Below are 27,559 nucleotides of genomic sequence, written 5' to 3'. Positions count from 1 at the left end.
ATGGACTGGTTGCATCTCCTTGCAGTCCAAGGGACTCTCAAGAGTCTTCTCCAACACCACAGTTCAAAAGCATCAATTCTTTGGCGCTCAGTTTTCTTTATAGTCCAACTCTCATGTCCATACATGACTACTGGAAAAACCGTAGCCTTGACTAGATGGACCTTTGTTGGTAAAGTAATGTAAAGTAACATGAAACATTAGGAGTAAATTAAACAAAGTCCACCTCTTGTTGAGCAAATGACTAAATCCATTAAGCTCACAATTTTCATCCAACCCTTTCCTTAAATGCCTTTAAAATGGATTATTTGTGTCATCTCCTTTATCAAGTATCTCAGGCAGTATTTTAGTCTCATCCAGCTCTGAACATTATGCTGTCTAATCTGTTTCCATCTCCAGAGGGCCTCCCACAACACTGCTGTAGTCACAGATTTATGATCTGTGCTGTCCTATTAATGTATTTTCTGGCCCTGTGGCTCAGATGATCAGGGGCATCGTGCATCGCTGGCATTTACTATGTTTGCTTTAAGCTCTCTGGGCTTTCTCACATATTTTTATTTTGCAACACAATTTTACAAGTTGAAAAATTGCAGCTCACATTCCAAAGCTATTAGTATGACAAATATTCTTGTACAATGACCAGTGCACTCTAATAAGGCAAAAGGCCAGTTCCCCCACCTCCGCCCTAAGGACCAGCTCCACCCCAGCCCAGACCCAGTCTCAGAGATCCAAGTGAAAGTCTCTTGGTGGTTATTGTGGAGAGTTTGGGAGAAAGCAGGGGGGATGGGTTTGGGAAGTAGAAAGCCAGATCTCCCATAGTTTGGTCCAGAATTCCCTATAATATCTCCATCTAAATGGCAATTAGGAAGCCAGAGCCACTAACCAAAATGTGGTTTGAGTTGATTTGGGGTAGATCCAGGAATCCAGTATAAGCCAAGAATTTTGCTCACAGTCATGCTTCTCTTTTGGGAAATAATCCCTTTAACGGGTCAAGGTCATTGTATTTTTCAAATTGTTTTCATTTATGAAGTGAATTAACAACTCTTAGATACAGGTAGATGAGATTATCTGCCTGTTGAGCCCGAGAGGAAACTGAGGTGCCATGAGGTTGCTTGGCCTCATAATGCAATTAATTGGCAGAGCCTGTCCTTCAGTTGAGATCTTTTCTTCCCTGAGCTTCTCCCTCTCTTTTTCTCCAGTGAAGATGAGCAAAGTGACTCCTTTAATCGTGCAGTGTCCCTGGACCATCTGCTGCCCCAGCTCTCAAGGGAATTTAAGGGAATACTACTGCAGAGAGTGTTGTAGAACCTGGATGAAGGGCCAAAGCAAAAAATTGAATCCTAATATAGTTAAGAAACCAAGTTACCTGTGAATCCTGTCAGAAGCCTGAGAATCAAATCGTATGCCTAGAAGAAAGAAGGCCCATTGACATAAAGGTCATAAAATGTGGACAAGAGGAACAGTGACAGGAGAGGTGTAATTGGACCAACACCAGTAAATGATGAGGCCATGGATGGGAGAATCCAGGAACTGCTTAGGAGCTCTGAGAGAGGAAGGGCGGGCATTTGAACCAGGATCCAACAATTCTATCATTCGGCTCCAGGAGAAATAAAAGGATTTTTTGCTATACTTGTTTATTGTGCTCTATTTCCCTATTATTGTACTGCTCCACCCTGAGAAACTTGGCTTACACAATTTGATCAGGACACAATTTCCAATTGTAAGGAGGTCACCGGGTAGTGGGGAGATAACGTGAACACAACTATTTATGAAAGTGTGCAATAAATGTTGTAATAGATTGTGTGTGTGTGTGTGTGTGTGTGCATGCATCTACCTACCTACCTATGCAAGAACCTTGGGAGAACCTCAGTTTTTAAGTTATTTGGCTAAAAAGCTTAGTTCTGCTAAAGCTGCTAAATTCCCTCTGTTATACCAAATTTTTCAGTAAAGTCTGTGCCATCAACAAGTTATTTGTCGGAGTATATTTGGGCAAAAAAAAGCATAGGAAAAAGGCTTGTGCTTCCTTCCTGGGTAGCTGTGGAACAGAGAGAAGAATCATATGGCTATGAGAATTGAAATATGAATAAGACTGAGAGTTGAGTAAATGCGGAAACGTGGAGCTGGAGGTGGCTGAAAGAAACATACACCCCCAAAGATGTCAGGGACATCAGTGGGCTCTCCTCCTTCAAGTCAAGTTCAACTGGAGGTCAAGTCAAGGTAATCTGAATCTCAAAGGAAAGGCTGAAGTTCAGCTGATTTTTGAGTCACATTTATTCAACCAACCTCGTTTAGAATCTTAAACCTTCTGAGAGCTATTCCTTTGGTTTCCGAAAACTGGAATCTAGTTTCAGTGTGTTCATGTCTCTCCCACGTCTCCCACTTCTGAATTCCTTTCTCTCTTTAAAAGATTTTTTCTTTAGCATAAAATTTACAGCAGTAAATTTACAGCATATTAATTAACACACAAAATTCTCTGGCTTGAATAAATGTGTTTATTTTCTTTAAATACACTTAAATATAAAACAACAGACAGTAGTTTGGTAAACTCAAAACTACAAGCTGGACAGTAATCAGATAATCAGTGCTGATCATACACATCAAGATCTGCATAAGAAAGAATCAAAATAGTTCACAAGAGAGTTGCAATTAGCAAAGGACTCAAAGACTATGCAAATTGCCTCATCTGCTCTGAGTAATTAATCACATGGTACCTGTCACTCCATGATGATCAAACCTTTTTCACTCACCAAAAAAAGGGGAGAGGGTGAGGGAGATTTCTTCCTCTCCATTCCCCGGTGTGCAGAGCATCTTCTGTTAGGAGACATCTGGCAGGGAGCCAGGGAATCCTCAGCTGTTGTTTAATGGAAGGTTGGTCGGGATTCACCATGGTACTATGTAAAACGGATTTTTTTTCCCCTAACACCTGGAATAGTGACAGCAACTTGGCAAAGCAGCATGCTGTTTAAATGACATGGATGGGGAACTGGGGATCAGGGCTAACTCAAGGATTTTCTCGATCGTGGAGCCCATGGGTGGCCCTTTTCTCCTTTGGAAAGCGGCAATGCTTTGGACATGCCGGTTTTCCATTTGCACAGGTTCTGGGGTGAAAGGGGCATCTGTCCTCACAGCTGTTACAAAAGAAGATAAACATGAGAATTCAGAATCAAGGACTAAATTCTAAGGAAAAACTCTGTTCTGATTTGATTACATTTTCAGAGTAAATTTTCCAGATTCATGTTTAGGATGTCAATATAAAATCCTGGCTGGTTATCCCACATGGTTATTAAAGCACAACTGCTAACTTCTAAGCATTCTATTCATCAGTACATTTCTTGTTATATAAATCCAATGGCATCTCCTTCCTCAAAGGAAAACATAAACATATGTCGAGCTATATTAAGAGAGGGACTGAGCTAAAGAGTCAGCTGATCAAGCAGACGAATGGATAAGGAAGCTGTGGTACATATACACCATGGAATATTACTCAGCCATTAAAAAGAATTCATTTGAATCAGTTCTAATGAAATGGATGAAACTGGAGCCCATTATACAGAGTGAAGTAAACCAGAAAGATAAAGAACATTACAGCATACTAACACATATATATGGAATTTAGAAAGATGGTAATGATAACCCTATATGCAAAACAGAAAAAGAGACACAGATGTACAGAACAGACTTTTGGACTCTGTGGGAGAAGGCGAGGGTGGGATGTTTCGAGAGAACAGCATCGAAACATGTATATTATCTATAGTGAAACAGATCACCAGCCCAGGTGGGATGCATGAGACAAGTGCTCGGGCCTGGTGCACTGGGAAGACCCAGAGGAATCGGGTGGAGAGGGAGGTGGGAGGGGGGATCGGGATGGGGAATACATGTAACTCCATGGCTGATTCATGTCAATGTATGACAAAACCCACTGCAATGTTGTGAAGTAATTAGCCTCCAACTAATAAAAATAAATAAATAAAAGAGTCAGCTGATCTGAAATACTTGTGTATATGTCATCAACTTTAATTTTTGCTGAAGATCCATAAACCAGCTACAGCAGACAGAATTTTCTTGATTTCACAATTAATCATCACTCTATATACTTACTTAGTTGCCAAACCTCTGTTTTATTATCAAAAAGGGGGCTTGGCACTGAAGAATAAAACTGGCTTAATAAGGAATCTCGCCAAATCTAAGTAGTATTTACATTAAATGTCAATGGGTCAAATATAGGCAAGAGTGAAAAGGCACTCACCTGCAGGTGTCTGGGTGAAATATCTTGTGCTTCTGGCAGCAGCTCTCCAGACTCTCTCTGCACTCAATGCAGCTGCAGTTCTCTGGGTGCTGGATGAGATCTCTGGGACATGGCGTTTTACAGACACACTCACAACGATCTTCATCAAACTTCATGTGCTGACCACAGAGAGCCAGTTCCTGGAGGTGAGTGTGATCTGAGCCAAAACAGGAAAGTGTTGGTCAAATAGCTGTAGCATGGAGAATGGGATCACCAAAGTTGGTTGTATTCATTTCATCATTGTAAAGTAGCTTGGATTCACCCAATATCCTTTTTTGTAGATTTTTGCCCTTAATATTTTCACAGAATGAAGGAGATTCACCTCTGATTTCACAATACTAACACATCACATGTTCTCTTTAGTTTTTTTATAAAAATGTTGTAAGCTGAATATTTTGGTAAGATTTTTTAAGATGTTTTAAGATTAAGATTTTTAAAGATTTTTTAAGATGTCACAACTGGGTTGTGACTAGTTGAAGCAACCTTGCAAAACCAAGTATTAGTCATAAAATACAGGATGTCTAAGGACTATGAGTCTACTCCTTCCCAGTTTTAGGTGAAGAATAAAAGGAGAGAACAGAAATACTAGGACATTGTAGAAATACACAGGCTATGGGTAGGTGTATTTCCTCACTGCAGGTCATAACTCTAGTATAAAAAGTATAGCATGAAAATGTACTTTGATTCCACAGACATCTGTTGGAAGATACAGTTGGCTCAGAGAGGAGGTGCTGAGAAGTTTTTGACACACTTAGCTAACAGATATTTCTAGAAAATGTACAAAATAGTTGGATAATTAGTATTCCACCTCCAATTCTGATCAAGTTGAAATTCATTGGAAGAGACAGAAGCTTTAGAAGAATTTGAAAATCACATTAGTATTCTTGAAAGGCTTGGAGGAAAGTTGTTTAGTTTCTTCCCCAAACCTTCTCTCCCACTTTGCCAATATCTGGTCATTGCTGTTGTTCAGTTGCTAAGTCGTCTGACTCTTTGCAACTCCATGAACTGCAGCACACCAGGCTGTTGTGTCCTTTACTATCTCCCGGAGTTTGTTCATATTCATGTCCATTGAGTCAGTGATGCCATCCAACCACCTCATCCTCTGTCACCCCCTTCTCATCCTTCCCTCAGTCTTCCCTAGCATCTGGGTCTTTTCCAATGAGTTGGCTCTTCACATCAGGTGGCCATAGGACTGGAGCTTCAGCTTCAGCATCAGTCCTTCCAGTGAATATTCAGGGTTGATTTCCTTCTGGATTGACTAGTTTGATCTTGCAGTCCAAGGGACTCTCAAGAGTCTTCTAGCACCACAATTCGAAGGCATTAATTCTTTGGTGCTCAGCCTTCTTTATGGTCCAACTCTCACATGTGTACATGACTCCTGGAAAAACCATAGCTTTGACTATATGGACATTTGTCAGCAAAGTGATGTCTTCACTTTTGCTTTTTAATATGCTGTCTAGGTTTTTCATAGCTTTCCTTTCAAGGAGCAAGCGTCATTTATTTTCATCTGGCCATTAATGATATTTCAAAATCTTGTGTCATCCAGTCTCATAGTCTTAACTGCTCTGTGATTGATGATCTTTGAGGGTTCATGTGGAATGGTTGTTGAAAGGCCAGATCTGGGGATACGCTGTTCTGATTGTATGAAAAGGAAAAAGGTAAGCTTTGTAAAGCATATTCCAGTGAAGTATGTGTCACTTTGGAACAAGACTAGATAGAAGCTCTTAAAAGATTTGCATGGATCACTAGGTGGCAGTAGAGATTCTCTTAGAACACTTCAGGCCAGCCCATCTCCATTCTTGGAGAGGTGATTTAGGGAAAAAATCTACCAGGTATTTGCTGAACTTCAGCAATGTAGTTGGCCATGGCCAACCTCAATCCTTACAGACAAGTTAAAACTAACAGTGAAAGGATATAGGAGGACTGACTGAAGCAGTAACTAGCTAAGGGCGATACTCAGAAGTACTGTCTTTCAATTTCAATCTTAGGGAAGTTGGTGATGGGATACCAATGTGTTAGGTCCTCAGCCTTGTTCCATTTATCATTTTGATCAATAAACTGATAGAATTTTCCCAAGTAAATTCTTGAATTTGTGGGTGTCTGGAGGAGTTAAAATCCAGAGTCAGGACTCCCCTTTTTTTCCTTTTTTGGGTACTGTTAGTTTTCTGTTTTTGTTTTTGGAAACAGTTTAGTGCAATGGCCTAAATCTAACAAGGTGAAATTGGACTTCAATTCACTAATTCACATGTCCTCTTTCAGGGAAGAGAAGTCATTGTAGAAAGGCAGTTGGCTTAATAGCCACATGTATGGGCAGGGGGGAGTATTTAGTGAACAGTAGTGAAAAAGTTGGCTTAAAGCTCAACATTCAGAAAACTAAGATCATGGCATCTTGTCCCATCACTTCATGGGAAATAGATGAGGAAACAGTGTTAGACTTTATTTTTGGGGGCTCCAAAATCACTGCAGATGGTGATTGCAGCCATGAAATTAAAAGATGCTTACTCCTTGGAAGTTATGACCAACCTAGATAGCATATTAAAAAGCAGAGACATTACTTTGCCAACAAGAGTCCGTCTAGTCAACGCTATGGTTTTTCCAATGGTCATATATGGATGTGAGAGTTGGACTGTGAAGAAAACTGAGCGCCGAAGAATTGAAGCTTTTGAACTGTGGTGTTGGAGAAGACTCTTGAGAGTCGCTTGGACTGCAAGGAGATCCAACCAGTCCATCCTAAGGCAGATCAGTCCTGGGTGTTCATTGGAAGGACTGATGCTGAAGCCGAAACTCCAATACTTTGGCCACCTCATGCGAAGATTTGACTCATTGGAAAAGACCCTGATGCTGGGAGGGATTGGGGACAGGAGGAGAAGGGGATGACAGAGGATGAGATGGCTGGATGGCATCGCCGACTCAATGGACATGTGTTTGAATAAACTCCGGGAGTTTTTGATGGACAGGGAAGCCTGGCGTGCTGCGATTCATGGGGTCGCAAAGAGTCGGACATGACTGAGTGACTGAACTGAACTGAAGCTCAGTACATGTCATGAGTTTGATGAGGCCACTTGAGACGTGACTGTGAACTTGGCCCATGTCAACTGCATTGTGGGAGATGAAAATTAGAAATGATTGTGATCTAGGCTACCTCATGCCTCTCACTTCTGTCATTGCCACAACTTCCCAAAAGGGTCCCTTCATCCTTGCCTGCCCCAAGCCAATCTCTTCTCTTGTACACTGTCCCTGGGTTGATTTTGTTGAAATCCTAATTGGTGCTGTCTCTGTCTACTTGAACTTGTTGAGTGGTTTTGTTTTGTGCTTAACATCACATCCAAGCTCTGGGACACAGTTCACAAGGTCTCCCATGAAGCTCCCTGGCTTCCTCTCTCATATCTACCCCGCCCCCTGCCTCTACGTCCTTACCACGCTGAACATCTTCTAGCACCCTGATGTGCTGGGTTCTCTCCCTTCCAGCTCTGAGCACTCATTTTTCCCCTGCTCAGAGCACGCCTCTCTTTCTCCATTACTTTCCCTACTCTCAAAATACATGTATACCAGCTAAGTCCCTCTGCAGGAATTACCTTCAGCAGAAAGAAGCTGGCTCCCCCAAGGTTATATCCCCTCTAGAGGAAGCCCATATCCAGTGACCAATCCATAGGACCCAGCCCCTCTGTCTCAATTGAGACATCCCCCCACAGGCTTGGCTCACGCCTCTCAGCAACTGCCATATAGTTCAACTTTTCCCCCTGCCCAGTCCTGCCCCTGCCCCTTCACCTTTGAATGCATTCCTGCAAGTAAACTCCTGAATACCAATCTCTCCCCCAGGAGCTGTGTACCAGAGAAACCGTAACTAGAACCACCTTAAGTTCTTTTTTTTTTAAGGAATAAATTTTTTTAATTTGGGATTTTTTATTTTATTATTTATTTATTTATTTTTGTTTTAATTGGAGGCAAGTTACCTTACAATATTGTGGTGGTTTTTGCCATACATTCACATGAATCAGCCATGGGTGTACATGTGTTCCCCATCCTGACCCCCTCCCCCATCCCATCCCTCAGATATGGAATAGATCGCCAGTCCAGGTTCTATGTATGAGGCAGGGTGCTCAGGGCTGGTGCACTGGGATGACCCCGAGGGATAGAACCACCTTAAGTTCTATGTATACAGTTTTCCACAATAACTTTCTTTGTGGAACCTATTTTTATTGGAATATAGATGATCTACAATATTGTGTTAGTTTTAGAAGTACAGCAAAGTGAATTGGTTATACATATATCCACTCTTTTTAAAATTCTTTTCCCATATAAGTCATTACAGAGTATTGCATAGAGTTCCCTGTGCTAAACGGTAAGTCCTTGTTGTGTATCTCTTTTATGTATAGTACTGTTTATCTGGGACTTCCTTGGTGGCTCAGACAGTAAAGAATCTGCCTGCAATGCGGGAGACCCAGGTTCGATCCCTGGGCCGGGAAGATCCCCTGGAGAAAGGAATGGCAACCCACTTCAGTATTCTTGCCTGGAAAATCTCATGGACAGAGGAGCCTGGTAGGCTGCAGTCCATGGGGTCACAAAGAGTTGGACTCTACTGAGCAACTAACACTCACTTTTCACTTGCAGTATGTATCTGTTACTCCCAATCTGAAGCCTGGCGTACTGCAGTCCATGGGGTCGCAAAGAGTCAGACACGACTGGGTGACTGAACTGAACTGAACCTTTCCCCCTTGGCGACCATAAGTTTGTCTTCTATACCTGTGACTCTATTTCTGTTTTGTAAATAAATTCATTTGTACCACTTTTTAGATTCCACACAATGACTTTCTAACAGTTTAAAAATGGGTCACATGGAGAAAGAACTAGATCAGTATGACATGGTTCTAGAGGGTAAACCTGAACTAACGAGTTGATGCTCTAGAGCTGGGATGTCCAGTATGATAGCTCCAGGCCAGAATGAGCATGAAATGGCAAGTTTGAACTGAGATGTGTTGTAAGTGTAAAATACACACTCGATTTCAAGGACTTAGCACAAGAATGAAGATATATATCATTGTTGAATTTTATATTGTTTACACACTGAAATGAGTGTTTTTTAAAAAATATTTTAGATTAAAACACATTAGAAATAATTTTATCTTCTTATTTTGACCTTTTTAATGAGAGTACTATAAAATATAAGTTATATATGTAACTTTCACTGTAACTCCATTGGATAGCACTGTCCTAGAGAGAAAGATATTCAGGTTCCATATAGTTTACTAGCAACAAGAGTGTGCCCAGTGTAACTGGGCTGCCTCAGTGGGTTTGGCAAGTTTCCTCATGACTGATGTATATTCTAGCAGAGGACAGCTGAAGACTTGGTGGGAAGGATGTACATGGCATTCAAAATCAACATGGGCATTTATGGAGTTACCAGATAACCCAGCAATTCCACTCCTGGACACTTATCTGCGAATGGTGAAGGCTATAATTTGAAAAGATACATGCGCCCCAATATTAGCACTGTTTACAATAGCCAAGAAATGGAAGCAATCTAAATATCCACCAATAGGTGAATGGATAAAAGATGGTGTACATATACATAATGGAATACTACTCAGCCATAAAAAGGAATGAAATAATACCATTTGCAGCAACATGGATAGACCTAGAGATTATCATACTCAGTGAAGTAAGTGGACAAAGACAAATATATGATATCACTTATATGTGGAATCTTAAAAAAATGATACAAATGAACTCATTTACAAAACAGAAATAGACTCACAGATACAGAAGACAGTTACCAAAGGGAAAGGGAGGAGAGGATAAATTAGGAGTTTGGGATTAACAAGGGCTTCCCTGGTGGCTCAGATGGTAAAACATCTGTCTGCAATGTGGGAGACTCGGGTTCGATCGCTGGGTTGGGAAGATCCCTTGGGGAAGGAAATGGCAACCCACTCCAGTACTCTTGCCTGGAAAATTCCATGGATGGAGGAGCCTGGTAGGCTACAGTCCATGGGGTCGCAAAGAGTTGGACACAAGTGAGCAAATTCACTTTCACTTTCACCTTCTTTGGGATTAACATTTACACACTACTATACATAAAACAGATAAAACACTAGGACCTGCTATATAACACAGGGAAGTATATTCAATATCTTGTAACAACAGAAAAGAATTTGAAAAAGAATATATATGGATGTGTGTGTGTGTGTGTGTGTGTGTGTGTATGACTGAAGCATTTTGCTGTATGCCTGAAGCATTGTAAATCAACTATACTTCAATTTTCAAAAAGATATGCATGGTCATTTAAACTACATGAACTTGAAGGTTCCATGAAACCCTGGGCTGAGCTTTCATGAAAACATTTGGAAGCTGAGAGACAGAAGCATAAGGTTAGCTTGTTATTCACAGTTTCTGGGACAGATTTCCTTACAGTTTACTCCTTACTAATCTTGCTTGTAGATCACAGTTGGAAAAACAAGCAAGGTTCAAAACACATGAGTCCTTGTGATCTTTACAGTGGAATCATGTCAAGTTACCTTGGAAATCAATAAAAAGTGCATTTGTTTTCAGACAGATGTTCGTGATCAAAAATCAGAGTGTTAAGAGTTACGTGCAATGATGAGAGCCTAGCTCATCCGCCTCCCAACTCCCCTGAGTCCAAGAGCCATGTTTTGCTTTTACTTTACCCGTGTGTCAGAAGAAGTCATCTCTTATTCACCATTTTCTCAAATTACTGGCATGTTTTCACAAGACACAGTTGAAAGAAACCAAGTTCAAAACTACCTGAGGTTCCTGTGAGGTTTTTATACAACAAGTTAGTAAAATGTGGTTGACTCGTGTTTAGTTCTGAAGTGGCTTTCATTAAAGGTTATCATCCCCTTTCAAATTCATTGCTTTGAGATACTCTAATCATTCGGGGCTTTAAGATTAAAAAGCAGAATGATGCATTGATGGACTTACTATATAATTATACTGAAAGGCTCTGGAATCTCACTGCTTCTATCACTCTTAGCTGTGTGACCTTGAGAAAAATTACTAGACATCCTGGTTGTGTCCATTTTGTAATTGTAAAAAGAAAAGAGGAAAAGAGGCATTAATCATACATTATAGGATTGTTGGGAGGAGTAAATTAGTTGATATATATAAAAAGATTACACAATTGCTTTAAATCGTGTCAATAAATACTAGTTGTTATTGTTATTGTTATTACTGTTATTATTTCACCACTGCAATCATTACCTTCCATTCCTGCGAGTGGATTCTCCTCCTGTAAAACACATTTACATTTGTTGCTATCCCAGAGCATGTCAACAGGACAGAGCTTCTTGGAATGGGAGCAACTAGGAAAAGAAGACAATAAATCATATTTTAAAGCTTTCAAAGGTAATCATACCTTTGGAGCATTTTTTTTAAATGTTGAATACATTTCTGAGTAGAGAACAGTGAAGATTTTCAGGAGCTTGATTCATATTTATGAAGAACATGTTATTAGACAGTAATTCTGTAATTACAAATATTCTCTGTGGAAACCTTTGGAAATGAAACTGTAATTTTGGAAAGTTATAATCTTTTTAAGAGGATTGGTGTTAAAAACTATGCAAATTAGCTGTCAACAAAGCTTATTTACCGAAAGTAAATAGTGTTCTAACACAGCTCCTAAACATCATCGTCTGTAAAATGGAGATAAGAATGCTGGCCAGACAGCAGGAACATTTTGTAAATGTTCCTTTTCCATGAGCTTTCTCTTCTACTTGAGAAAGGCAGAGGGGTCTGCTTGGCTTAAGGCTCACTCCTTCACTAGCCACTCACACAGTTTCCTCCTTTAGTTCTGCAAGATCAAAGTCTCCAACTTAATTACTTTATATTTTTATTCAATGGTTGTAATTTGCCCTTTGATTCTCTGTATTAAATTATTTTTTCCCAAATCAATGATTCTGACCTTTGATTTCAGAACACTTTAGGGTGTCATAATTTGTCTCAGAAAGAATCACAAAATCCTCACAAGAAAATGTCTAGTCAAATTAAGTTTAAGTCATTTTCATTTAAAATACAATTTCCCATTTGGTAAACTTAAGAGGAGGGGTTAAAAAATGCCCAAATCAGATGCAGATAGCTTTGCCACTCTCCAATGACGCCAGGAGCCTTTTTCTCCTCCTAACTTTGGGACTTAAATATATAAACAGCCTGAAATGAGTTTTATCCAATGCTTGTTCTGGAATGAGGGGACAGATGCCAAATTTGAAGCTGGAGTTGAGTTTTACAACTGCATCAAACTATGTGCATTAAGAACAAAGGTGCCCACAAGTTTACATGCTGAGTTCACAGCCACCGAGCTTTTTGACATCCTGCAATATACAAGTAACACCTAGTAAAAAATACACTTGCCAAACACTCATTACCCACAGATATGGGTTAGAACCTAAAAGACAAAGAGCTTGAAGCAAGAGAGACCACTCTGTAATTAATGACGGATTCGCCACACACAGCTTCAGCAAGGCAAGAACAAGCATAGTGTAAGAAAGGCTTAACAAGTGTAACAAGTGTAAGAAAGGCTTACCGATCTTCTTCTGGGATCTGGATGGATCTTCTAATAATTGAGAATGGATGGCGGGGAGCTGTTGGGAAGCACTTACAACCTGTATGGTTGGCAACTTTAACAGGCACTAATTCAGGTACTGATGTCAAAGGCACTGATATCTCAAAGAGCTAGAGTAGAGAAAGAGAACTATAACACATATATTTGTTTGTTTTACAAAAAAATAATCATGTCTACAGTCTGCATTTTTGCCTTTGTCCCTTACGGTTGTGACTTTAGCAAAGTTGTCCATTAAGATAGAACTGATAAGGTTGAGGGCTGGTGTGATAGAAAGAATGCTGGGCTGCAAATCAGAAGACCAGGGCCTTTACATCACTTTATCAAGTATTTAAGTTTGGTCAAATCTCTTAACTTCTTGGTGTCCCTAGTACCCTTCTAAAATAGTTAGTTTGTGAAATGCTCCCTGTTCCTGCTTTAAGTCTGAGTGTAAATTGTAAGGATTAAATGAAATTACAGCTATGAAGTTTCTTTGCAACCATGGTGAAGAGATAACTGTTCAAAACGATTTACTTGTCCCTTCCCACGCCGTCTCCACCGAAGGAATATAGTTTCCTGTTCCTTGACTTTGGACTTGGCCATGTGACTTGCTTTGGCACAAGCATAGACTTGGACTATGTGTGCTTTCTGGGGCTCGCTGTCTCATGCATTTGCTCTAGACATGACAACAGCACAATCTGGCAGTCTTGCTGGTCTAAGGGATGAAAGACACGGGGACCAGACCTGGACTCAACCTGCAGCTTGGCATCAAGCCCCGCTGAGCCTAAACTCTAAAGTAACTGAATCTCAGATACATGAATGAGAATGTCATTATTGTTTGAAGCCACTAAGTTTTAGGGTGTTGTTTATTCAGCATTACAGAGTAAAAACTGACTGATATAAGACCATCATGCCCAAACAATTATAGGTAACATGAATATCATTTTTTCTATGTTTCCATATGCCAGCCCCTGTTGTAAGTACCTTTATATTGATTCATTTATCCCTTATAACAGCATTATAGGTTGGTTTTATTACCCCCCCAACTCTACAGGTGAAGAAACAGATGGAAAGAGAGGTTAAATAACTGGCCTAAGACTACATAACTATTGACTGGGAGGATGGGGATCTGAACCCAGACAGTCTACTCCACAGCCAGAGGGCATACTGTCAAGAACATGCCTTATTACTTTTTGGAATAAAACTGCTATGACCAGGAGCTGCAAGATGGAACCTCAGCAAGTAAAATTTACTTGCCAAGAGTATCAATTACTTTAATTCTAGAGTGGTTCTCTGATGTACAGGTGAATTTGAACTTGATTTTAATGTTCTGTCCATTCAATTACCATTCCACATAGTCCTTGCTACATAGAGTCTTCATTTATTCACTTAGCTTCTAAGAGGTATTTCACTGAATAGCCCATAACTTTGGGATGAGAAGTTTTTTGGAAAACACTATTACAATGTTCAAATATGCATATTTGGAAAGAAAAACTGCTGAACACTTACACTTAAGCATATTCTTGGAAACTCATTTGTTGTGGACAACAGTCAAAATATTCAATTATCTATTAAGTGGAAACAATCCATTAAAGTTGTGTTTGTCCTGACCTTTCAATATGTAATGGTACTTCCATAAGTCTAAGTAAGAGTGTTTTTAAGAGTGTTTATTTTGCATGAACTTCATCTTGCGAAATTTTTCAGTATACTCTAGGGTATAACACAGTCACGAACTAAAGCCTCTTACGTTACGCAACCTTTGTTTCTACTGACAGTTGATGCTTAACCATAGTCATGTCATTTTTCCCCCTCTGATTGTCAAACAGTAGAGGTCAGAACTTTTACAATCCAAGATTCTCTAAAAGAATTTAGAAAAAGAAACTCTAAACTTTAAGGGCTATTTTAAGAGGTATGGGGGGGAAAGTAAGGGTACGTTAACCTAGTACCAAAACAAATCAGCATTCCATTCTTTCCTTCCGAACAAGATAAGTTATGTATTAGGTTGGCCAAAAAGTTTGTTCAAGTTTTTTCATAATATCTTACAGAATAATAATAATTTTTATTGCAGTACCTCTTTTCCCAATCATGAGACTAGATTGTAGAGGCAAATGTGACAATTAAATAAATATATCAATATGTGTGAGAGATTTGCAACATTGAACCAAAAGGAATATAGTTTGGCTTACAGCTTTTTAGTATGTTTTCTTTCCTAAGTTTGTTATTACTGCTCCACTATGCCATATATGGGTTTCCCAGGTGGCACTGGTGGTAAAGAACCCATCAGCCAATGCAGTAGACTTAAGAGAGGTGGGTTCGATCCCTGGGTTGGGAAGATCCCCTGGAGGAGGGTATGGCAACCCACTTCAGTATTCTTGCCTGGAGAACCCATGGACAGAGGAGCCTGGTGGGCTGTAGTCCATAGAGTTGCAAAGAGTCGGACGTGACTGAGTGACTAAGCACGCATGCATGCCATATACATTTTACAACAATATGGTAGCAATACAAAGAAAAACTTATCTACTGAGCAAAAGAGGTTTTATAAGATAAGAGAGAAGAATTCTTTCTTTCTTGGGGACTGGAGGATTCTTTCCAAAGGTCTTCTGTGCTAGATATTCTCCATCTGCCCCTTTGGAGATGCCATCCTCTTTTCTTCCTTCCCCACTGGGCAGTGTCCAAGGATGCTGACCTCCACGGACTACATCTATAAGCCTCCATACCTCCCCCACCCTGCCTCCTCTCCCTGCCAGGATAAGGGTGGGCAGTGGCTGCCCCTCACCCAGCCAGTCCTGCAGCCCTCTTCCCCACTTCCTCTCTGGGTTCCCATAACCACTCCACCCTCTGGCCTCTTCAGTCTAAGGGTGGGAACAGCTCCCCCTTTCTAGCAGCTCTGGGTACTTCATCAGCCCTTCTTCCTTCCCCTACCCTGCCCATTCCCTTCTTCAAACTCTTCTCAATCACTCCATCTGAACAACGTGGTACGTAATTAATAACACAAGTCAGTGTGGCTATCTTTGTTGCTTGAAATGTCTGCCTTAGTGACTTCCATATGATTTTCTGATCCTTGACATCATAGCATCAGAGAGACAGTCCTAGATATAACTACCTCGGGTGAATCTGGAGCCCCTCTCTGACTCTCCATTTCCTCAACGATAAGATGATAAGCTCCCCTTTGAGCTTGTTTCAGGGTTAAATAAAATGATGCAGCTAAGGCACTGAGACAGCGCTGGCAACCAGCTGAGCGGTAGCTGTCAACGCCACCAGCATCAGGGCCACAGAGGGCTCGTGTCCTCCTACCTGCTTGGAAACGTACGAGGTACTGGTATTGACGCAGACGAGGCTCTCTTCGTTGCAGCAGCCGCCACACCGGAACACGTTCACACAGGGAGGCTTGAAGAATGTGTCCGTGCTGCTCCCCAGCTCACTGGCCACCTCCACGCAGGTCTCTCGAGGGCTGCACTGTGTTCTTTGCCATTCCTCGTCTATAACTGCAGAGAGGCAGTCCATTGGGTCAGCAGAACAAATGGCCCTGACCTGCCTACATGTACCAGGGTTTGCTCAGCACCATCATTCTTGTATATATCAAGCTTGTTGATTTCACAAGATGGGTATCTGGGTTGGCTTTAACCAAGAATTGTTGGCAGAAAAATTACAACCCAAATCTCTGTTCCTTTCCATGTTTATGATCCCTTCATAGCCACTAATTCTACTTTCCGCTAGTATAAACACCATGTCCTGGATATAACTACATTGGGTACATCTGGAGAGGCTGGCTAATAAGGAAGTAAATTAATGCATGTAAAGCAATAACATGTAAGCATTATTTATTAAGCAATTTACATGACATAGTTGGAGAGCATTTCTTCTCGTTTAAGTCAGGGGTGACTAGGTTTTAGCACCATTAGGAAATACATTTCTGTTGGTTGCTTAAGTAACTATATATGGCAAACATATGAATGAAAATTTAAGTGTTCCTCAAGTCAGAGTGTTCTCATTTGCAAACACCCGATACTGACGTTTCTATCAAATGATGAAATAAGCTGATTCATTTTGATGAAAGGAGCAATTTTCTGGCCATTCTAACGAATTTGTGGGAAACAAGAAACAAGCCTCAGGGAATTAAAAAAAAAAAAGATTACATACATTCCTGTAAAATACACTTGCCTTTCTCTCAAAGTTCATTTTTTTAAATTAGATTTTGATAATGTTATATAGCCTTTCTGTGGCTGTTTCTGGGAAATGATTCAAATATGTGATACTGGCAAGATTTAGACTTTCTTTTAGTTTGTCATGGAATTGTCGAGTCAATTATATAGGCTGGGGGTGGGGGTGGCTAAAACCCTCTGTGGCTGGGAGCTTCTAATCTGAGCCGCAATCATGCCCACCTCCTGGCGTTCATACCCTTCTGTCATCCCCTCCTCTGCATGTGTGCTGGACCTAGTACCCCAATTCTTATGAAGAAAAGACAGCAAGAATGGTGGGATGGCACATCCACGGTGAACTTAACAAAGACTGCTCTCCACCTCGCTAGCAGTCACCCTCTCTTGCTGGCACCCTCTCTTGCCTTCTCAACCGCAGCCTTAGAGGAAGCAAGTCACCATGTTGGAAAGACCCACATGGCAGGCAAGTGAGGGTGGTCTCTATCCAACAGGTGGTAATGGAGGTGGGATCCTCGGCCCAACAGCCTGTCTGGAACTAAACCCTGCCAGCAACCACTCAGGAAACTTGGAAGCACATCCGGCCCTAACTGAACCGTGAGATGGTGCCTATAGCCCAAGCTGACACCTTGACTGAAGCCTCCGGAGTGACCCTGAAGGAGAGACACCAATTGAGCCCATGTCTGCACTGCTGACCCACAGAAACTGTGAGATCAAAACATGCTGTCTGAAGCAACTAAGTTTTGGGGTAATGTGTTACACAGCAATAGATAAACTCTTCTTTGTTTTTATCTTATGTTCAAAAATCTAATTGGTCTCTGCTCACATTCTGAATTCCTGTATATGTGAATGTGTTTCCACTAGAACAGATAGAGCAAACTCCTACCTGAAGGATACAGATAAAATATTATTGTTGCAAATCTGATGCTAGTCTATAAATTATTCCCTTAAGACATCTTTCCCACAGCTTTTCTCCTTTCCGCCCCCCCTTAATCTCAAATTTCCTCATATGTTGCTTCTTAGATCATTGAAAACACAAAGTATGTTTGGCTGGCTGAAAAGCACTGCCTACACTACACAGTTTACCTAAACTTTCCTTTTCCATAATAAAATCTTTTAGCCCAACAAACCACTTAAAATGTTTGATTATGAATATTTACATACAGAGCCTGAAGGCTGTAAACATGAGAAATAAATTATCCAATTAGGTACTGTTTAAATCACTATTATTAATCATAAATCACTGAAATAACAAGTAATCAACTTTAAAAACTCTTTCTTGTTTAAAATTCCACTTAAATGTTGCTTTCCATTTGCTTTTTTATAAAAGCAAGTTTTGAAAGTCAGAACGCTGTGTGGAACTATGACCACTGTCACTGAGTAAAGGCTTCATATCTCTACTTCCTTTCCTACTGCCCAGCAGGGCTGCTCTTCCTCGGGGAATTATCCTGAAATACATGAAATATAAGAAATTATCATTGGGATACCACATGGGTTTCATTATTTGCTACTTCTGTGTGTGCTAAGTCGCTTCAGTCATGCCCAACTCTGTGCAACCCTATGGACTGTAGCCTGTCTAGCTCCTCTGTCCATGGGATTCTCCAGGCAAGAATATTGGAGTGGGTTGCCATTTCCTTCTCCAGGGGATTGTCTTGACCCAGGGACCGATCCTGCATCTCTTATGTCTCCTGCATTGGCAGGCAGGCTCTTTACCACTAGCGCCACCTGTTACTTCTTAGTAATTAACTTTAGATGATCCCCCACCTGCCATGTAATAAGAGACATTTTAGAGTTAGCAAATTCTGTATTTAATTTATGATTTTTAAAATTTTTTTTAAATGTTATGGTTTCCTCCTTAGAAAATGTTTATTTCAACATCAACGACTTTTTAAAATTACCTTGTCTTAGTTTTATGGTAATTGCTTCTCTATCTCCATCTTCAGAGTAGCTTCAGGCTTGCCTAAGGCCTTCAGGCAGGTAATCTGGTTAAAGCCCTGAATCTTCAGATGAAGTCTCATCCCTTTACTTTCATGAAGTCCATGCTAGTTCACCACATAGAAACAAGTAGATTTGCAGACCTCTGGCTAAATTGGGTTCTAGGCCATGGTTCCAACCATCTCAACTCTTTCAGACATAGTCATACACATACGCATCAAGCATCCTCTTCACACCCGGGCCTCAGTGCTGCCAAGGGATTTATTCTGCCTATGCACAGCTTTCCCCACAGCCAACAACAGCAGCCCATTCAACATCATCCTTTTACAAATTGAAGAAAATAAAGATAACTTTATAGAGAAAGACAAGAATAATTTTGGCTGAGCAATCCATTTGAATTATTATGCAATAGCTACAATCCAATACTAGGTAATCATATGTTAATCAAATCTAAAATGTTAGCTCATCAATGCTACGGTGGCTTCTTGTGTTCTTGTGACATGTCATCAAAAAGTGAGATGCTAGACTTTCCTGTTGGTCCAGTGGTTAGGACTCTGTACTTTCACTGCAGGGAACATGGGTTCCATCCCTGCTTGCGGAAGGAAGTAAGGTGTGTGTCATGGCCAAAAAATTTTTTAAAAAAGGAAAGAAAAAAGCTAAATGTCTAATTGGAGGTCACACAACTGTATTTGGCAAGTGATTCTTTCATTACAGGACAGTACATCAAGACAATGATTTTCTTATAAAGAACCTGCAAAGCTTACTAGGGAAGAGTCATTCCCTTTATTTCAAATCATGTTATTTTCTAGTCCAGAATCTGGATTCTTTTGTCTAGAGAATTTTCCTTTCCATTATTCTCCTAGTAATACCAGTAAGCATTATTCCAACTCAGCTTCTAAATTCTGCTTTTCATTCTTACTTTAAAAAATCACAGAATTTTGAAGACATAAAAAGCTATAGCTAATATACTGGTTTTCATCCATGTATGTCTGGCCATTGAATGCTCCTTATTTAATGAATGCCCAAGTTTTTTTATTTTTTAAGTAAATTCAATGATTTTTTTTCTATTAAGAACAGTCTTTCTGGGTTTGTTTTGCCCTCATAACTCTGAGTTTACTATATTTCTATATTGTGAAGTGTTATTTGGTATTGAATTTTGATCTCAAAATCATATTGGGTCGATTTCTCTGCTGAGTAAACACAGGAAACCAGAATTCTCCACTAAATCAAAGCTATGAAATCAAAGACCCGCTTTTCTTCTCCTTGCCACGTGCCTGCCCTGCTCAGACTTTCAGTAGAAGCTGGCGCATTCATTACTATCAGATAAAGAGTAGGACTCGGCCTCCACCTGCACACACCTACCTTTGAGTGTCTCCATGTCAAAGAAAGTGGCCGCAAACCTGGTGGACCGATGGGATGCTGAGCGAGAGTCTGTGCTGGTGAGACTTTTGAGCTTCAGTCGGCATCTCCATAGCTTCCAGTCCTCGAAGTGTGTGATCTGCAGTAGTTCCTCCAAACCAGAAGCCGCCCTGATCTGCTGCTCAGATCGTTCTAACATTGACCGAGATGCCCGCTTAAAGTGAAACAAACCAAAAGATCTGATTTACAAGCAAGTTACTCAATTTCTACTTTGTCTTGATAACAAGCATTTTTTTTGCTAACACTTAGAAATCTAATTGGGCTTCCCTGGTGGCTCAGCTGGTAAAGAATTTGCCTGTAATGCTGGAGACCTGGGTTCGATCCCTGGGTTGGGAGGATTCCATGGAGAAGGGAATGGCTACCCACTCCAGTATTCTGGCCTGGAGAATTCCATGGACTGTATAGTCTATGGGGTCGCAAAGAGTCAGACACTGACTGAGCAACTTTCACTTTCACAAATGTAAATAGAGCTAAAAATTAGATTATCAAAAGGGACACTGGTACCTAGGAAAAATGACAAGTAGTAATTTTGATCCACATTCTGTTTATTTATGATCAATGGAATGACTTATTTCCCCTGGAAATAAATAATAATTTAAAGACAACATTGTAGTGGGTTGAATGGCAGACATTTAAATGACATGTCCACATCCTAAACCCCAGTACCTGCAAATAAGACTTTTGTGGGGGAAAAGGATCTTTGTAGATGTAATAGAGTTAAGGATCTTGAGATGAGGTCACCCTGGATTATCTGAATAAACTTAAATACAAATATAAACATCCTTATAAAAGTCAGAAGAGGGAAGACATGGACACAGAAGAGGAGGATATGTGAAGACAGAGGGAGAGGTTAAAGTAGCACACTCATAAGCCAAGGATTGCCTAAAGCCACCAGAAGCTCATTACCCACTGGAGCTGAACTCTTGATGGCCTCCACCTTCCAGAGGAGTCCATCAGTTCTGCAGCTTCAGTTTCATGGGGTTTTTTCTAATTGTTTTTCTTGAGATACAATTTACAGATAATGTAGTATAGGTTTAAGGTATGTAACATATTGAGTTCTTCAACGTCATGTTTTTGGTGCCATTTCTGCAAATGTTTCCCATCTGCAGATGCTTACCATCCTGTGATCAACTTTTTATTTTATCAATCATGGCTATGGACTGTAAACCATCTGAAAACATGAGTGCAGAAGGTCATTTTACTTGGAAGTCCAGATATGAATGTGAATGTATGTATGTGTGCATGTTTTAACAGGTGTGAGAATCTCAAACATGTTTATGAACTGAGGGAAAGAGCCAACAGAGCGGAAGAACATATGCAGGAGGGAAAGCAAGGACCTAGAGGGGTTGGTGTGATGTAAGTTCCAGAGATAAGCAGACAGAGGATGAATGAATGAGGGCCTGAAAGAGGAGGCTCATAGAGATGATCCAGGCCTGAGGATCACAGGACTCATTGACACCTATGGTTTCTCACTTCTTTGGGAAATTTGTCTCAAGGCAGTTTTCTGGGAGCAAGGGGTGGAGGAAGCCTGAAGAGCACAGATAGGGTTTGGGGAATAGACATTGAATTTCAGGAGCATTCTGCAACTGCTTCATCTAAGAAATCTGGGGATGAAATTGAATAACTGCCAATCTCTTCAGCAACTCTGAAATTCAGTGATGTGCTATTAAGGCTCATTTTTCAATAGTTTCTTATTTCATGATTATTCATTCCCTCTTCTAGTTGGACACTATAACTACTTCATATTCAATTCACTCTGTGGAATAAAATTTTGTTACAAGACTGCTTCCCCATGAAAATAATGAAAACAATCAAATAGCTTTTTAAATGCTTTAAAAATTGTACTCTGAGAGGATTTTTATTTATTGAGGCAAATTTCAATCTCAAAATGATAAGGCTTCATAGCTCTTACAAGTTTCAATTCAATCTGAGAAATATCTTCAAACTATCCAACCATGAGAGCTCAGGAGGAAATAATCAAATCTCTGGATTGAATTAAGGCCACTGAAGGGCTCATACAACTTACCTCATCATGAAAAATGAAGTGTTCACTCAAGTATAAGTTATTTAAGCAAACTTTAAGCCTTATAATTTAAAACCTAGTTTGAAATAATTCAGAAATTGCAGACAGTTATTTTGCTCTTACAAGTGGAGGTACTAAAAATTCAGAATAAGCAGAAAGCTGACAACTAATTCTTGTGGGGGTAGGGGGTGGGCATGTATTTACAAAGGGTCAAGAATGACTACTGATTCCAAGAGGTTTTCTGCATTGGTGGATTTTTGTATAGTTCATTTTTATCTGCTTGAACAAGACAAACATTAAAATTAAAAAGTGTAAATATAGCCCCCAGTATATATTAAAACTATGAATTTCACTGGTTTTCACTACCAAACATTTGCCAAGTTGTTTATAATTTCTTCCTATTTTCTAATGGAAGTGCTAATCAAAACTAAAATAATCAGAAAGCACTCAGCAAGAGGAATTGAGGAAGTGTTACCAGATCACTGCTTTTTGTCACAACAGCATCTTTTTATACATCTGTGGTCATTAATTCAAGACTGTTAGCAAATTCCCTCCTAAATAGCAAATCATTCTCTGATGTCTTGGCTACCACAAGCCAGTTTCTAAGTTGAGACTTAAGGTCTTTGTAACAAGATTTACTGTTATTTCAATGCATACTTCTTCCTGCAGACAATAGGAAGGGTAGTCAGTTTTCCTTAATTTTTGACTTCACCTGGCATTCTCTCCAAGGAAGCACAAGCATCTGCACAGCTCAGGCCCAGGCAGTCATCTAGGCCGAGTGTGACTAACACCACAGGGAAGATATTTGGAAAGGTATGGTGGCCGGGTTTGGAGGAGGAATTTGCAAGTGTCCATGTTGTGGGGAAATCAAAAGCATTCTGTACTCTTAATCATTTGAGCTCTCAATTTCCATGCCTCTCCCTCCAATATCAAGTCAAAGAACACATTCAAAGAGTGACCAAAGGCATAATTTGGGGATATCAAGGATCCCCACTGGGAAAAAAACAGCAGGAGGTTCATTTTTGTTGGGTAAAGAGTGGGCTTGAGAATGAGAGGGCTGGAAAGTAAGATTGGGAAGAGAGGTTGGTGAGGTGAGATACTACTTAACAGCCACTGAGTGCTGAAGAATTGATGCTTTTGAACTGTGGTGTTGGAGAAGACTCTTGAGAGTTCCTTGGACTGCAAGGAGATCCAACCAGTCCATCCTAAAGGAAATCAGTCCTGAATATTCATTGGAAGGGCTGATGCTGAAGCTGAAACTCTAATACTTTGGCCACCTGATGTGAAGAACTGACTCACTGGAAAAGACCCTGATGCTGGGAATGATTGAAGTGGGAGGAGAAGGGGATGACAGAGGATGAGATGGTTGGATGGCATCACTGACTCAATGGACATGAGTTTGAGTAAACTCCGGGAGTTGATGACGGACAAGGAAGCCTGGTGTACTGCAGTCCATGGGGTTGCAAAGAGTCAGACACAACTGAGCGACTGAATTGAACTGAACTGAGGATGGTCACAGTCAAGAAGACAACACCAAGGGTTGGTAGGGATGCCCAGCAATGGGGACCCTCATCCATTGCTGATAGGATTGTAAAATGGTGCTGTCACTTTAGAAAAGAGTTCGTCAATTCTTTAAAAAGTTAAACTCGTGGTATGATCCACTAATTCCACTCCTAAGGATTACTCAAGAGACGGAAAATCGATTATTGGCTGCCTGGGGCTGGGAGTGGGAATTCAGGTTAATTGTAAAGGGGCACAAGGGATCTTGGGCTTCTCAGGTGGTGCAGCAGTAAAGAACCTGCCTGCCAATGCCAGAGATGCAAGAATCTCGGGTTGGATCCCTGGGTCAGGAAGATCCCCTGGAGGAGGGCATGGTAACACACACTAGTATTCTTGCCTGGCAAATCCCGTGGACAGAGGAGGTTGGGATTGCAAAGAGTTAGATACAATTGAGCAACTGAGAACACACACACACACACACACACACACACACACACACACACAAACACACACAAGGGATCCTATATGGAGATAGCTGCACCACTCAGCAAGTTTACTAAACACCATTGAATTACTTCAAACAGGTGAATGGTTAAATTTTATAGTATGTAACTTGTATAACAATATAGTGGTTTAAAATAAAAAAGAGGAAGGATTGGAAGTTTAAAGGCCAGGCTAGTTGTATCCAGTTTGGGAGGCAATGTAAAATATCGGAGATGAACAATGAGATATCACTGGACACCCATTTCATTGGTTTGCTCTTTTGTTCATTTCTTCTTGCTTTGGCCTCACTCCCCACTGTTCCCTCTGCTGGGAATGCCCTCCACTCTAAGTTAAACCTTTCTCAACCAGGTGTTACCTCCATATGGAAACCTCTCCCACAATTCCCACCCCTGCCTGGGTCTGGTCCTTCAATCATATGGATTCCTAGCTCCCCTTCCTTTTCCTTAGCACTTACCACCACTGACACTGAAGAATTATTTGCCATTACTTACTTAATGCTTCTCTTCCCTACTGTGTCTTAAGAACCACTGGAGGAGTAATGGTATGCTTTATTCACATAGCAATAGGTAGAGCTATGAATTAGGAGGTTGGGATTAACATACACATACTACTATATATAACATACATAACCAACAAGGACCTAGTGTATAGCACAGGGAACTTTACTCAATATTTTCTTTTCCTATTAGGGAAAAGAATCTGAAAAAGAATAGACATGTATATGTATAACTGAATCATTTTTCTGTACACTTCAAACTAACACAACATTATAAATCAACTATAGTTCAGTTAAAAATAATAAAGAGGAAGACATAGGCAGTACACTCTTTGATATACATCACAGCAAGATCCTCTTTAACCCTCCACCTAGAGTAATGGAAATAAAAACAAAAATAAACAAATGAGACCTAATTAAACTTAAAAGCTTTTGCAAAGCAAAGGAAACAATAAACAAGATTAAAAGATAACCCTCAGAATGGCAGAAAATAATTGCAAATGAAACTGACAAAGGATTAATCTCTAGAATGTATAAGCAGTTCATACAGCTCAATATTAGCAAAATACACAGCCCAATCAAAAAATAGGCAGAAGACCTAAACAGACATTTCTCCAAAGAAGACATACAAATGACCAATAAACACATGAAAATATGCTCAACATCACTAATCATTAGAGAAATGCAAATATAAACTACAATGCGGTATCTCCTCACACCAGTCAGAATGGCCATCATCAAAAAATCTACAAACAATAAATGCTGGAGAGGGTGTGGAGAAAAAGGAACTCTTCTACACTGCCAGTGGAAATGTAAACTGATACAGCCATTATGGAAAACAGTATGGAGAGTCCTTTAAAAACAGTATGGATATTCCTTTATTCCTTTTCCTTTAGAAATAAATCTACCATATGACCCAGCAACTGCACTACTGGGCACACACTCTAAGAAAACCATAATTGAAAAAGACACATGTACCTCAGTGTTCACTGCAGCACTATTTACTACAGCCAGGACATGGAAGCAACCTAGATACCCATCAATAGATGAATGGATAAAGAAGATGTGGTAGATATATACAGTGGAATATTACTCAGCCATAAAAAAGAATGAATTTGAGTCAGTTCTAAGTGAGGTACATGAACATAGGGCCTGTTATACAGAGTGAGGTAAGTCAGAAAGAGAAAAATAAATACAGCATATTCAAGCATATATGTGGAATCTAGAAAAAATGGTACTAATGAACCTACTTGCAGGGAAGGAATGGAGAAGCAAATGTAGAGAACAGACTTGTGGACACAGTGGGGGAGAGAGAGTGGGATGAACAGAGAAAGTAGTATCAACATATACACACTATTAGGTGTAAGATGGATGACTGATGAGAAGTTCCTGTGTAGCACAGGGAGCCCAGCCTGGAGCTCCGTGATGACTTGGAGGGATGGGATAGGGAGAGGGGAGGGAGGCAAGGGAGGGAGGGCAGGGATGTATAATTAAGGCTGATTTGCGTTGCTGTATGGCAGAAACCAACACAACACTGTAAAAATATTTTTAAATATATTTAAATTAAAAATGGGAAAAAAAACTAATGGGATATATCAACATTTATCTTAGCATAAAAATAAAAGCTATACAAAGAAAAAATAGTAAGAGCTAAATATTTATTAAATATATGAATAAATAGAAATGCTATAGAAAGTTTAACCCTGACATTACTTACTTATTCGAACTGCATCACTTATTTTTCAAGGCTCTTCCCCGGAGTATCCTCCTTCCAGGTCCAAATCACCAGCCACTTTTTCCATCAAGCTTTCTATGATATTCCTAACTTAGACTATATTTTTAATGAGGATATTACATTTCCCTTATTAGACTATGATCTCCTTGAGGGTAGAATATGTGGTCAGGTTCATCTTTTTATGTAAGTACTTAATGCACAGCTGATGAAGGAATTTAACTGTAATAAATACACACATATTAGACAAATATTGTGATCAGGCCCAGGTTTGTGTGGTCTGTTTCGTCTTTTGTATAGAGCAATGCTTCTCAAAACTTCCTGTGCATACCAGTCACCCAGCAATCTTGTCAGAATGCAGGTTCTGAGGCAGTAGGTTTGGAGGGAGACCTAGAGTGGTGCATTTCTAACAAGTGCCCAGGTGCCTGTGGTACTGTTGGTTGGTTGGCCACACTTTGAGAAGTGTTTGTAGCACAGGTTCCCAATCTTGGCTTCACCTTGAACCTGTCTGGGAAGAAACCTCACAGAAAAACACTGATGCTTGGATCCCAGCCTCAGATATTCTTATTTTATGGGTCTGGGTTACAGGTTTGCCATAAGGATTTTTTATTTTTATTTTTTTGGCCCAGGCTAGGCTTTATTGACTTAGCATACATTCCAGTACATTTGTGGAGTGTGGATTCACCTCCCTCCTTGGATTACTTTTTAAAAAAAACTAATTTATTTATTTTAATTGGAGGCTAATTACTTTACAATATCGTAGTGGGTTTTGCCATACATTGACATGAATCAGCCATGGGTGACATGTGTTCCCCATCCTGAACCCCCCTCCCACATCCCTCCCCATCCCATCCCTCAGGGTCATCCCAGAACACCAGCCCTGAGTACCTTGTCTCATGCATCAAACCTGGGCTGGCAATCTGTTTCATATCTGATAATATACATGTTTCATTGCTGTTCTCTCAA

The 27,559-nt window shown here is 40.2% G+C and overlaps 1 protein-coding gene across 2 annotated transcripts in view; it reads right to left on the bottom strand.

Moving 5' to 3' along the window:
• Positions 1-2,469: 2,469 nt before the first annotated feature.
• The window catches only part of VEGFD (vascular endothelial growth factor D), a 40,928-nt gene continuing 15,838 nt past the window's right edge, over positions 2,470-27,559 (bottom strand). For both annotated transcript variants that reach the window (XM_043896532.1, XM_043896533.1), the window contains exons 2-7: positions 20,282-20,492; positions 16,125-16,315; positions 12,816-12,964; positions 11,498-11,598; positions 4,244-4,439; positions 2,470-3,125 (exon numbers count right to left, since the gene is read on the bottom strand). In XM_043896532.1, the coding sequence (XP_043752467.1) occupies positions 2,999-3,125; positions 4,244-4,439; positions 11,498-11,598; positions 12,816-12,964; positions 16,125-16,315; positions 20,282-20,492 (975 nt within the window). In that variant the 3' untranslated portion in view covers positions 2,470-2,998. The remainder of the gene's footprint in view (positions 3,126-4,243; positions 4,440-11,497; positions 11,599-12,815; positions 12,965-16,124; positions 16,316-20,281; positions 20,493-27,559) is intronic.

The sequence above is a fragment of the Cervus elaphus genome, chromosome X (assembly GCF_910594005.1).
Source record: "Cervus elaphus chromosome X, mCerEla1.1, whole genome shotgun sequence".
Classification (NCBI taxonomy): Eukaryota; Metazoa; Chordata; class Mammalia; order Artiodactyla; family Cervidae; genus Cervus; species Cervus elaphus.
Note: the sequence above shows the minus strand (reverse complement) of the source record. Positions and strands in the feature narration are given on the sequence as shown.